Source organism: Catharus ustulatus, chromosome 20 (assembly GCF_009819885.2).
Source record: "Catharus ustulatus isolate bCatUst1 chromosome 20, bCatUst1.pri.v2, whole genome shotgun sequence".
In the NCBI taxonomy this organism is placed as follows: Eukaryota; Metazoa; Chordata; class Aves; order Passeriformes; family Turdidae; genus Catharus; species Catharus ustulatus.
This window is the reverse complement of record NC_046240.1, coordinates 11958583-11972021: the sequence shown is the minus strand read 5'-3', so window position 1 is coordinate 11972021 and position 13439 is coordinate 11958583. Positions and strand designations below refer to the sequence as shown.

Genomic DNA, 13439 nt, shown 5'->3' with positions numbered 1-13439 from the left:
CAATGCCAAGTCACTTACTGTTCACAATGAGCACACCTGCACTAACAAGGAATTACTTTCAGGCTATGATCCTGTTTAATCAAAAAACTGTAGTTTGCCTCCTCAGCAGGGTCAAGGCCTATTTTGTTTCTGTTTCACAGACCCGTAAGGAGATACACACTATTTCATTTTTATGGAGTAGGGGGAAGAAAAGGCAGTGCCCTGACTGCAGAATGATGCTGAAAATTATGCTCAGTCTCCAGGAAAATGGATTTTCACATCTAAATTATTTTCTGAGGCACACAAGAAAAAGCTGAGGTATTTCACCTGACAAAAAATAAAGCCAATTGCCTTTATTTGAGAAACAGGTTATAAAATGAGATAGAAGAAAGATTAAAAAAATTAAGACAAAAAGTGCATCAAAACAAAGACTGAAACTCTGAGATTTCAGCATGTATTTACGGATACATGGGTTCACAGAGGGTTCACAGTTCTATTGACTACAGGCACGGGGAGTACAATAGTCAAAGCTAGAGCTGAAGGCTTAGAGAACTGAAACAGTATTACCTGTAGGGTCAGGGACAAAAAGAATACTCAGCCTGATTTACCACCTAAGCCAGATTTTTCAGGTCCTGCCACTTGACTTCTTATTTGAATTAGACCAACTCTTGCTAATGCAGCTGCCCTTCAGTCTGCAGCTTTAACAACTCTACGAAAGCCTAGGCTTAAATTATTTCTTTATTGTCAAGAGACTTAACTGCATTATGAATTTACCAAGCTTCTAATTACTGAATCTTGTACATTTTCTCTTAGAGCTTGACATGCCCTTTTAGCCAGTTTCTGTTCCCTAACTACTTTAGCCTGATTAAGTTATCCTGTGAGAGAATCTAAAGCTACACAGCAACCCTATGAAATGTTGATTGGAGTTCAGAGATCTGTAACGCAGAAGCCAAAATAAGATTAAAGTACAAAGCTCATTTCATAAGCAGACAGTAATCCTTTCCCTATTCCCTACCACCATCAGAGGAAGCAGAAGTCAGTTCTACACTAGTTTGGTGGTTTTCACCCTACTGCAAATTCACAGCTGATGGAATACCAGAGAAGTGAAACACTGACTTGGCTCAGCCTCAGGTGTCACAAGCAGGTGGTATAAAAAATACTTTAGAGCACTGTCCCACTAGAATAATGAAGATGGCAGAAGACTCTCAAGTAGTCAAATTAATTTGGCTGAGACTTTAAAAGAAAAATTAATCAGTGCTTGACAAGCATTTTCTACCAATACATGATGGGTCTTCATCAGATTAGTTTCCTCTTTTTTTTTTTTCTGAAAGTTCATATTACATTGCCCATATCAGAAATAATACCTTATTCAGTGGCAGCTTTGGAAGCTATCCAGAGGATGGAACAAGCTGAGATCATTGTCCCAGGAGAGATGTACAGATCATACCCATATGGCCTGGGGCAAAGACTTGAGTTCTGTTATTTTCTCCCTCACCCACTAATGCCTTTCAGCCAAAAGGAGCTCACAGATGACACTACACCAGCCATGGTCCATAATCACCTCTAGCAGATCTCCCCCTGCAAAACTTGGCAACACAGACCACTGTGCTGGATAAGTTCTGGACAGATAATTACCAATCACCCCCAACTACTCTAACACAAATCTCACAATGAAAGATTCTACATTACCACTTAGAGTGACTGTGCTAATTAAAACTGCCTTTGCCAAAAGAACAAGGTTCTTTCCAACTATTTTTACTTTATTCCTAGCAAAGTCATGTAAAGAAATCAGGATTTACACTGCATGAGGAACCTGTCATGGCCCACCACTGGCATTTCCTTAACAAAAACGTGCTGCACAAGTTCATTAAATCCATACGAATGAGCCCTTCTGATCATATCTTAGATATACCACACATTCCACAAAACTTCATCCACTAAATGACCTTGGTGGTTACAGGGAATTACTGAAAATTCTTTCCATGTGGGTCACTATTTTCCCATTTATTACTTGGGAAATTACATAGAAATTTAAGGTAAGAATAATTTTTACTGGGAGAAACTGCTTATTAATGCAATTTACCTAGAACAATATTCATACTGTGTTGAATTTTGTGGGGTTTGGAACTGGCAGGCAGTTGGGACTGAGGCAGGTGTTGGACAATGTCTAGAAGAAACGTGCCTCGACAGCCCTAACTCCAATCTACAAGATCCTAAAGCAACAGCAGCTTCTTTCACAGGCTAAAGGAGAGAGTTAGATGCCAGTAACTGCACAAACCATCCACGATGCCAATGCAATAAGAGAGATGCTCAATCACTCACAGAGGCTGCAAGCACTTTTGTCTGGGGGGACGAAAACTTACCACCTCGGCCAACACTACAGAATGGCCCCGGGCCACAGCCAGAGCTGGAAACTGCTATTGCCACCTTGTGGGCCCCTTGTGGCAGCTGAGGGACGTGTGATGCTGCTGGTGTCTGCAAGAACAGACTCCAGTCAGCTCAAGACTTCACTGACCACTGAGGAGCCTTCCAGAAGAAATCCTCCAGCAAGGGACAGACATCAGTCAATAAAATCCTGAAAGTGGAAGCACACTGCCACCTGGTATGGTGCACTTCACTGGCATGCAAAACCATCTTCTAAAGAGCACAGTGTAAGATCTTTTCCTTATAAATAGTATCACTGGCCCATCTGGGGAAGAAAGCAAGAATGCTTGAGTCACATTTTAGGACTGAAAAGCCTTCCTTCAGCATGAACAGAAAGTAGTTTCCCTGCATTTCTTATAAGGATGTACGACAATTCAGCCAAGGACTCAACTTGCCTTTCTCACTAAACTGGATATCAGTGATGCTCGACACTAAGTTCTTCCCTCAAAAATGGGAGAATTTTTCCATGCCATATGTAAACAGAAACTATTGCTTCCATTTTCAACACCTAAGCTATAAAAAGCATGGAAAGACAGGAGAGGTCACTGTTGCTACAGGAATTTTGCTGTTCGAATGTTTGTTCAAGCTGCACTTTCTTCACAGTTCATCCAAGCTACATCTCCAACCAGATCAGAAAGCAAAACACAGTCACCTACAAAACATCATGAAGCTTAGGCTTGAGATCAAAATGCCTAAAACCCAACTTTAACACAAAACTCCAAATACTCAGAAGCTTTTTAATCCTGCTGTTTAATGCACTAGATATAACAACTTATTTTTTTTTTTAAAAAAGCATGAACACATTAAAAGTAACATCTGTAGTCACTTGTCAGACCAGTCAGAGCTGGATCAAAATTCTCAGCTTGCCTTATGGATTAGATGAATACAAGGCTGCAGTGACTTCAGAAAATACAGTGCATATCTCCTTTCATGAACACAGGAAGAACACACAGAAACACACACACACACACACAGGGCTGCCACCTTTAACACCTTTATAAAAGGAAAAGCAGAATAAATGCACCTGGAGAGTGGGCACCTAGACTGACTCTTTTTAGCGCTTCCACAAGACTTGAGTGGTGTTTTATGGCATTTGTCCATTCTACCCAAAACAACTGTTGCACATGTTGGGAAACCATCATACACTATGGCAGTAAGACTGGGCAAGCAGCATTTGCATGAAGTAGAGATTTACTGCTATGATAACACTCGACCCCAAATCGAGGTCACACACAAGAGAGAAACACATCAGGAAACAGTTCTTTGAAAATAGAGACCAGAGAGAGAGAGAACCTGGCTGCAGGTAAACATAAAACCCTAAAACTAAAGGCCTGTGACTGAATGCATGGAAGCAATGCCATGTTTTCTGGTACAGGTGAAAATTCTCCAATAGTTTAAATCTCTCCCCCATCAGAACTCTAGCTCCATAAATGAGAGCAATGCACTTGTAAGTTTATTTGGAAAACAGAAAGCTCAGCATTGCTCAAAATCAAGGCAATACTTTCAGGCTAGCAAAATTCATCTTACATCATGCCTGTCCATTCAACTAACTATTTTTGCAGCTTTGAAACAAGAAAACTAATAGCAGCTGAAAAACTCTCAACTCAGCATCTGTATGAATAACCTGACAGCTCTTTATGGAGTGGTGGAAGGAGACTGAAGGTTTTCTACCAAAACTGAAATGATGACCCATTTGCAGGGATGCTGTTTTTAAATAGAATTTCTTTTCAAGGAGAACTGAAGTTACTGAAATATTCATATTATCCACCACCAACCCTGACTCTCTCAATCCAAGCAAGAAGTGAGGGAGATAGGGACAGTTTGTGAAGCTCAGCAGTTAGTGGGTGAGACACTGGGTACAGTCCTGAAGGACTGTTTCTTTTGGTAGTACATGAAGTTTTTCACATGTTGGTGCTCATTCTGGATTGGCTGTTAGCTGGAGTGAGCTCCCCTTGGCTACCTTCCCTCGGAGGAGACTGCAACAAGACCAAAACACATCCTAGTTAGTGATGTGTAAATATTCTGCGGCCTGCTTCCTGAGAAACAAAATAAAGTAGAGGTGAAGCACAGCAGGATGGCAGCAGGGAGAGAGCATATCCCCAGGTTCATTAATGATGGTTTTGTATTAACAACTTCTACAGTTCACAAAAACTTTTCCTAAAAAAGTCAAACTAGAACTTTTAAGCCACTCTTATTTACTATGTACAAGGTTCTGTCGATCCCAGAAATTTAATCCTGGCATTTAGTAATCATAGGGACTAATATACCACAGAAATTAACACATTCTGTGCAGATGGCCTCTTTTCAAACTGCAATGCAGAAAGAATTAATGCATTTTTTTACTTCCTCTGCTGAAAAAAATTACTTCAAACAATCCTTATTAAGAAGGTAAAAGATACGTCTATCAAGGACTGGACCAAAGGAGTTATTCAGAAGTAACTCAACCATATAAACTTCAAAGGAGATTCTGAGCTGTATGAGCAGGTTAGTGTACTGGATAGAAACATCTGTTCCTTATATATTTAGTATTTACTACTGGAAGAATTTGTCTAATCAGGAACATAATAGATTAGTTCCCTTCCAAGATCTTCAAATCACCAATTTTCACACTTTTAGTTTAAGAAAAATTTAAAATCTTAACAGTGCCTTTAAGTCCCTGTTTAGCACACCCATACCTTGACATGTATCTGGTTGCGCAGGACTGCGGCTCGCAGGATCATTGCTTTGGCACGGCGCTGAAACTCTTTTCCCATTAGCAGAGACTTCTCAAAAGTTGTGCTGCGCTGATCTACATCTCGAGCATAGAGAATCTGTAACCAATACAGAGAATTGTACATGGGAGCTGTGCCAGAGTGCCACAGCAGGAAAACAGCTAAGGTATTATGGAGCCTGAGGTCACACGGAGCTCACCCCTGCTGAACACACCAGGCTCAAGAGATGAATGCACCTTCCAAATGTCTCAGGAATGGAGAGTTTCTAAGCTTAGCAAACCTGTTCAGTCTCTAATCCATGGGTGAAATGCACTCACCTTACTGTGAGAGTCTATTCTGGCATTGATCAGTCCCTCCAAGATCAGCTGAGTGAGTTCATCTTCCAGAGCAGCCACTGTGGTGTTAAAAGCAGTGGCCATCTTGCGCATGTCTGCTGACACATAGGGGCTGAAGTACTAAGAAGAAGAAAATACTCAGTTTCCAAGGGCACTCTCCATCCTCTAACCATCTAGGGGAATAGCAATTGCAAAGAGATGGCCTATCTCCCTGTTTATCCACCTCTGGGATGACAGCAACAATTACCTGGATAAGAGCACGATTTCGAATCTGGGTATAAAGTGTCCTGACATGAGGTGCAAGGTACATATCTAGCAGCAGGTTGTCCTGTACAAAACAATAAACCACATCAAAAGCTGAGAAGCAAGCCAGAAAAAATATATTATTACTGTGTTCTGAAACATTTATGTGTATATCCTTAAATCTTAAGAATATTACACTACAGCAAGACAATAAGATAAAACATGAATTAATAAAAGAATTAGGAATATGTTTAAAAAGTTTATCATTTCTCTCTACTAATAAACTACTCCCAGTTTCCAGTTTATCATTTCTCTCTACTAATAAACTACTCCCAGTTTCCATGCACCACATCAGAAGAGCTGAACATTTAATATCTACTTTTGACAATCATTGCTTCTCACAAAAGGCTAGGCAAAGGAAACTTTTAGGGTGTGCTCTGCATTGCTCTCCTGCAATTCACCTTCATCTCATCCAGCATCTTCAGGCATGAAGCGTATTTAGATTCATAGAACTTGAAGATGATGTCACGAACCTGTGGCTCCAGCTCCAAAAACAATTTGAAGGAGCTATAGATAAAAATGGCAGTGATCAGACATTGGAACCCGCCACTTAAATACCCCATAGCCTCATCACTCCAAGTCGCAAGGTTAAAAACCCTCACTACGATTCAAAGATTCCAAGACTTTACCCTCTAACAGACCAGACAGCCCATTTTCAGCAAGGCTGGCAGCGTGGAACAGAGATACAGCACAGCATCAGAGTTGTGAAGAAGGAAGACAAAAGACTTTTGACAAACGAAGTAGTAGAAGTGTTTGTCCACACAAAACAAAATCATGAATGTGAATGGGTCAAAATCAGGATACAGCACCAGCAAACAAATGCCATGCTGTAGTCTGTGCTGGCCAGTTCTGTGTCCCCTTTCAAAGCACAGCCTTCATTATGTACAGCATGTCACAAACAAGACAAGCATGCCAATTTCTCAGAGAAAAAACCTATTGTGAGTGTGGTAAATCTTAGGGATGTACACTTTTACTCAGCACACTCCCAGTTCTCCATCACAGATTTTCAAACCTTGGGATCTCACCTTACGTATCAGCCCATAAAAAAGGGTAACAACCCCTTTTCCACAGCAATTTAAGATTACTGCTTCTGTACATCTAGCTGACAGGAATTCAGTGTCATTGCAACTCAATCTATGATACACAAATATCCACTTTCTTCCAAAGACTGTGATTCTTTTAACCTTCTGTATGCCATAGTTAGATTACACTCAAAGATGTACTAATTACTAAATTGTTTTAACAATTAACGTACACCAGAACGAGGGAAAACATGAAGGCAAATGATCCTAACTGCTGCCTTTGATTTAATATCTGATATGAACTACATGAACTAATGGAGACAGACAACTGGGCTATGGAGATGCTGGATTTAAGCTGGGTGGGAAACTTACACTAGGAAAATTTCAGCTGTGATTAACCACTCTGTTTTAGACAGTGAAACATCACTTAGTGCTAAAGCCAAACTAAGGCTCAGTGATTCTTTCTCTCCTGTATGAGAAATACTCCTGTCAGAATCCACTCTTAACCAAAGACCCATGTTCCAAAAGATGTCCAATACATACGAACATCTCAGGGCACCACTCACCTACTAGAGATAACATTTCGTTGCAGTTCCTGACGGTCAAAGGTAGCAAGGGCACAGAGCCCACCATACACAGCCACATTGCTGGGAGATAACAGCTACAGAGAGAGGGAGAGAGGGTCAACTGTCACTGACTATCAAAATGGTGTAAGGGTGGCACTGAGTATTCTACCCCAGGCCTTTCTTTTATGCAGTGACAAGATTAGCCCTTATCAAATGCAGTGGTAGTGCTCAGCTTGCTCTCACCCAGGGTGTGGGGTGACAGGGCCAGAGCAGTAACACTGCTAAGACAGCAGACACCAATTTCAGGAGGTTTTGGTTGACTGAGCAACATAGAATTATAAATCTCACAGGTAACTCTTATGTGATCTAGAGTAGAACACTTAGAGAAGCCAAGAAGAGAGACTTAAAAAAACAAAACCCAACCAACCAGCTCAGTTCACAGCACCACCAAACTGTACAGGAATGGTGCAAGAGTATCTACAATATCTGAATTTTACAACCTAATAATTAGAAGAACTACATCCCCTCTAAGACCTGCACACAGCTCCCTCTTGGTCCTCACCTCAGGGAAATCACAGTGATCAAATGATGCCAACAAGAAGCACTTAGCTGCCTGTTTGTACTTCCGGGCAGCTAGTTCAGCCAAGCCTGGGAACCAGAAAAAGTTAGTCCTTTTTTTATGACAGTATACAAATTAGGGAAAATTGAAAAATCTGGCGAGTAGGAAAGGCCCACACACGGTTGCTAGTGCCTTCACTACTGAAGTAAAACAAGATCTTCAGACTGTATCAAGCACCCTTTGAACTACATTGACTCACACAGGCATCCTCTCTGAAGAAACTCAGGGAGAAGAAAGAGATGGCAAAAACCAGCAGTTCTATCTCACCAGCTTCATTAAATTTTGCATGTCTAGTGTGGAAATACAAAGTCTGTCAAATACGAGATAAAAAATAAACCCAAGAGCCCTACGCATAGCTAACAGGTAGAAAGACAGGCACACCATACAGGAAGCTGAAGGACTCACTCACCTGCAGCACATTTCAGTTTGGTGAGAATTGCTTGTGTCTGGCTATCTCTTTCTCCTCTTTGCTAAAGCATAAAACAAAGCAGTAGTGAGCAAGCAGTATGAAAACTATTTTGCTTACAACTGCCCCCCAGATATTTTACCCTAATAATTACCTTGTCAATCTCAATGGCAAGGTAACTTAATCTTATTTGTCTTGGGTAATATGGCAAAACTGGGGATAGGAAGTACCCATTTTTACCACAAGTCAGATTTTATACACATATGTCATGAGAGAAGTCATAAAGGGAGAAAGGAAAAAAATCACTTCATAAATTTTGGAAACAGAAAACAAAGGGAAAATTTATATAAGTTAAAGAGCAGGAGCTTACTTCTGCAATTTCTGGTGTAGACTCAGCCTTGCTTACATAGCTCAGAACATGAGACCAATTCTGGAGGTAGACACTGACCTGTAGAGAGCCAGAAACAGTGTGGGGCAGGCATGGACAACTGGCACTCCTTAGAGAAGCCACATCATTGCTGACACAAGAGCCAAGTGTGGGGGGGCAACTTCACAGCAAGCATCACAAAGACACCAGGTACCTTTCCCTGCAAATACTCCTACCTTGATAACATTGAGACACATGTTGATGACATGTTTAGCACTGGTGCAGTAATCACGGGCTCGTGAGTAACACTTGAGAGCATTGCTAAGGTCTCCACAGTCCAGGTAATGATCCCCTAAATCATCGTGGCCTCTCCTGAAGGATGGGAATTATAACATCAATGACCTGTATGCTCAGAAAGGGACAAAGTCTTTGTTCTAAACAAGTAACTCAACACACTGACCTAAGGGCACATCCCATGTTAAGTGCACGGAGGAGCAAAATGCTCTTCCTTGCTCCAGCAGAGCCTTCTGCATCTCACCTGATACTCTCCTTGATGGAGTTCCCTTTGTAATTTTTCAGATCTGTATCGAGTTTCTCCAGTTTAAGAAGAGCTTTTTTGCGTGTAGCTTCAACCCAAGCTGTGTCAAGAGGAGGGGGTTCAATTCCACTATCAGGAACAGCATCAGGTGTATTTTGCAGTTCTCTGAAAGGAAAGTATTTGAATGAGGATATTAGACTGAATATGTTTCAAAACAGAGGTCTGCTAAGTGCCTGGCACTGTTACCCTAACAAACAGTACTGCACACACAAAATAGAACAGAGAGAAAATAAGGGTAGTGGGAAATAAAGAAACATATTGCTAAAATCTTCAGTGCAAACAGCAACACAAGCATCACAGATGTTTACAAATACTTCACAAAATTATCCTAATGACCATAGGATGAACATACTGTCACACACGTGGTAAAGACTCCCCATGCAAAACAGAAGAAATCATGAAATAAGCATAGCAACAAAAATAATGCAAAAATGGGAAGCAAGGATGGATGAGCGAGATATCAAAGGTTATCCTTAACAGCAAACCCATTTTTAGAGAGGGAGGAGAAAGGAAAGAACAAACCAAAACAAGGCAAAGAGTTAGACTAGGTTTTATCTAATGAAAACAAAAGCATCTAGAACACGTCTCCATAATCTACCTCAGGGAAAACACACGTTCATTAATATTTGAGGCAGTTGCAAAGACTAAACTCATCGCAATATCTACCTGCAGCTTTTTAGAGCACAAAGATTTCAGAAAGAGACAATACCTTCTGTGCTCTATCTTTTAGAAAAGCATGAACACACATTTTACTGCAATTAAACTCTAAGGGCAAAGACAATGTGCATAAGGTACATGCTGGTATTACATGCACAGTCCTCCACTGCAGCACATCACTCTTAACTCTGTCAGGAAAGCTCCTCAGGTCACCCTGGCCTCTTAGTACCTTGTGGCCTCAGACAGCTTTCTGTGGATTTCTTCATACACATCAACATTGAAAGTTCTCTGGACAAAGGACAGAGCCATCTTGAGAGCTTCCACCCGAAGCTGGGGGCAGTGATCGGCAATGAACTGCAGCCGCTCGATTCTCATCAGTCCGCTGTAGCTGGACGCATACTGCTCCAAATCCTGCCAACAAAACCTGGCCTCAGAAGGTGGGAATGGACACACTAAACCAGGCTACTACACTGTGACCTGCACAGGTTTTCCCGCTGATCTGATGCCCTCACAGAGGGTAACATGACTCCAAAATCAGTAACATTAGTCCATGTCTGCTTTCTTCAAACATTAGTAATCTCCTCAGAAATATGCTCTATATTACAATTTACCTTCTCAAAAGTTCAGTTGTGATGCTTTTGGTTAAGAGTAATCAGCTTTAAGATTTTTCAGAAATGATTTTTTCAAAATTCTTAAAGGAAGGGACCACACACAAGAAATGTTCCCACAGCCCTCAGCAGCACGTACCAGCGTGGGGTTCTCCACCACATAGTTGATATCAGGTGAATTTTGCTGATCTTCTTGTGGATCTACGTCAATCTGCATGGGTTCCACTGCACCCTAAAAGAGCAAAATGAGGTCAAAATTAGCCTATTACATTTGAGCAGGAAATAACTATGCAATTCAATCTATTAAGGACTTGCTTAAATACATGTCCAATTTTAAAAATTAAAAAGCACTCCTCGGTCTTTGGATATGATCAGGATTTTTCTCTAGCAACACCACCAGACAGCATGATGCTTGGTCTAATGCAAGTAGCAGCATGGCTTAGAATTTACACAGAGCAGTTCATTTGGGTTGGTAAATTATCAAGCAAAAAAATTAAGGGGTCAATACAAAGTATCTGAGGTATGCATATGCATTCTCTTTCTCTTCCTTGAGCAAGACCAGGTGTTAACACCCAGCTCAAGAAATTCCAAAAGGCAAAATGTACCAAAAAGCTCACCACAACCTTTCAAAATTGCCTTAATGCTTAGAAGTAATATTTGGGGGGCAGGGGGGAGAGGTAAAACCTGTTACACTTCTTAAAGTATTAAAAACTATAAAGAACAGAATGCAGAATGACAATTTCAGAGTTTCCAACATACCAAGGAACGATTTGTCTGCACTACAGGGATCTGCCATTAGTCAAACTATCTTACCGTAGTTTTCAAGTCCAATTGCTCAGATAGAGCCTCTTTTGGAGAAACAACAGAATTTTATTCTCCCATTATATACTGCACTGATTTGAGCCATAAGTACTCACATCAATGCAGTGACTTCAGCCCAGCTGCATTGTTACAGCCCCTGCACGTACTCCAGGTAAGACCACTTTGCTATCCCATTCCACAAACTAACTGGTCTGCTGGCACAAAATTCTTTGTCTCCTGTTAGTCAAAGTGTGCTGAACAGTCCTCCTAGGAATTTCCAATTTAAAGTGAGGAAAACTTAGCTGAAAGTCTTCTTATAGAATTCTGATTTTGTGTACATATTTACATACGCTGGATTTGGTGTAAATTGCAAAAGTGGATCTCACAAGACAGACATGTCAATCACCCTGCCCCCATACGCATCTGATTATTTCCGTATTTTTACTGATTTTACTGCCTGTTAAAAAAAAACAAAGATTGAGGGGTTTTTTTTTTACTGGGTTGTTTGGTTGGTTGGGGTTTTTTGTGAGAAGAAACAGGGCAGATCCAGATTTCCTATCTCTAAAAATTACACTCACCCACAGTCTGGGGATCCTATTCTTTCACAAACTGGTACATATCAAATACATATCTCAACGCTGAAATCTCCCAAAACCTGAAGTAAAAGCAAGCGGAGCATAAAAACGTTTGTTTCCTAGTTTAATAATGTTTCCATGAAGGAAAGGGAGGGAGGGAGGATGCAGAGGAAATTTTGATTGTCTAGATCACCCCTCAGGCAAACTGTGCATAAAAACAGATAATCCACCACACACTGAGACCATTCCTTTTTTCCACTTTTATCTACCTTCTATCCTTTCTTATATCACAAGCACTAAATGCCAAGGTTAGTTTGCTTAGACCGCGCTTGCCTCCATAGTAAATCCTCAATTACAGACTCCTTAGAAAACAACGTTACAAAAGTAACTGTAATTCCAGCTGGTGAAACAGAACAATTTGTGTCTTGCTACGCTGAGAGGCTGAACCCTGCATCTCTCGCTTAACTCCCAGACAAGGAAAAACACAAGTGGGCTGAAAGTCCCCGTAGGATAAGCAAACTCAAACATTTTCATGCTCTTTATTTTGAAAGGAAGATCCAAAGTTGACTTAAAAACTACTCACGAAGTGAATAATACAACAACCACTCGCCAAGATTTCCGGAGCCCCAACTGGTACTCCGTTAGGGACCCCACCAGGCCTCACACAAGCAGACGAACTAGTGCCTGAGCTGAAGTCTCCTGCTGTCTTTGGCAGGAATAGGTGTGACCTGTTGCTGGAGGGAGTGCAGTACAGATCTCTAATGAATGAGCTGAACTTGATGCTGAGCTTGTCCCTCATCCTCTCCTCACTTCCCAAAGCCCCATGCCCTGAAATAGAATTGTCACTGCTAAATTCTGCAAAAGACAGTCTTCGCAAGTACCTAGTATCAACTACCCACTCGGCACGCCTGGGGCTCTGCCCTGCACTGCAGACTCAGTTCCTTCTCCCTCCGCCACTACCCCAGCCCTGCCTACGGCACGTACAATGCTGGAATCAAACACGGGGCCACCGCAGCGGCGGCGGACACCAAGGGTACTGGAGGATGCTCAGCTGAGCACTGCTCCTCGCGAACGGCAGCGGAAGCGACACAGACCCGACGGAAGGGCGAGCGAGGGCCCAGGGCCAGCTGAGAGGCGCTCCCTCCCTGCGGAGACCAAGAAGGCCGCATGGCGCCCCCGGAGGCCGCGGTCAAGCTGGGGCCCCAGACCCCGCGTGGGAGGGACGCGAAACGCGGCGGAGCGCGGCGAGGCCCCACAGGCCGGGCTGGCGGGACACAGCTACCCCATACCTGCAGGTTGAAGACCTGGACGGGCAGCGGCATCCTCCCCTCACGCCGCCGCTTCCGGCCGCCCGCCCCTCCCGCTCTGCTTCCGCTTCCGTTTCCGGGCCGCGCGTCGCAGCCGGGCCGCGGCCGACAGGTGAAGCTCTTAAAGGGGCCGCGGGCCCGCTCGGCCCCGCGGCGGCGGC

At 42.4% G+C, this 13439-nt stretch overlaps 1 protein-coding gene across 1 annotated transcript; it reads right to left on the bottom strand.

Annotated features, from left to right (window-relative positions):
* Positions 1–317: 317 nt before the first annotated feature.
* GPS1 (G protein pathway suppressor 1) lies at positions 318–13366 on the bottom strand. The gene is made up of 14 exons (XM_033076672.2): positions 13261–13366; positions 10735–10827; positions 10217–10398; positions 9271–9435; positions 8969–9104; positions 8736–8813; positions 8369–8429; positions 7903–7988; positions 7341–7435; positions 6154–6259; positions 5697–5777; positions 5432–5569; positions 5079–5213; positions 318–4379 (listed from the first exon to the last, which is right to left on the bottom strand). Exons 1-14 carry the CDS (start codon positions 13291–13293, stop codon positions 4305–4307), a joined length of 1464 nt encoding a protein of 487 aa, XP_032932563.1. The 5' UTR covers positions 13294–13366; the 3' UTR covers positions 318–4304.
* Between the last annotated feature and the right edge of the window lie 73 nt (positions 13367–13439).

What these genes read in the sequence shown, in the direction of transcription:
- GPS1 (XM_033076672.2), bottom strand. Translation starts at nt 13,293, where the DNA reads ATGCCGCTGCCCGTCCAGGTCTTCAACCTGCAG. An exon ending in CGAAATGTTATCTCTAGTAG is followed by an intron (nt 6,260 to 7,340) that starts GTGAGTGGTGCC and finishes TTTTATCTATAG; the next exon opens with CTCCTTCAAATTGTTTTTGG. An exon ending in GAAATCGTGCTCTTATCCAG is followed by an intron (nt 5,570 to 5,696) that starts GTAATTGTTGCT and finishes TCTTCTTCTTAG; the next exon opens with TACTTCAGCCCCTATGTGTC.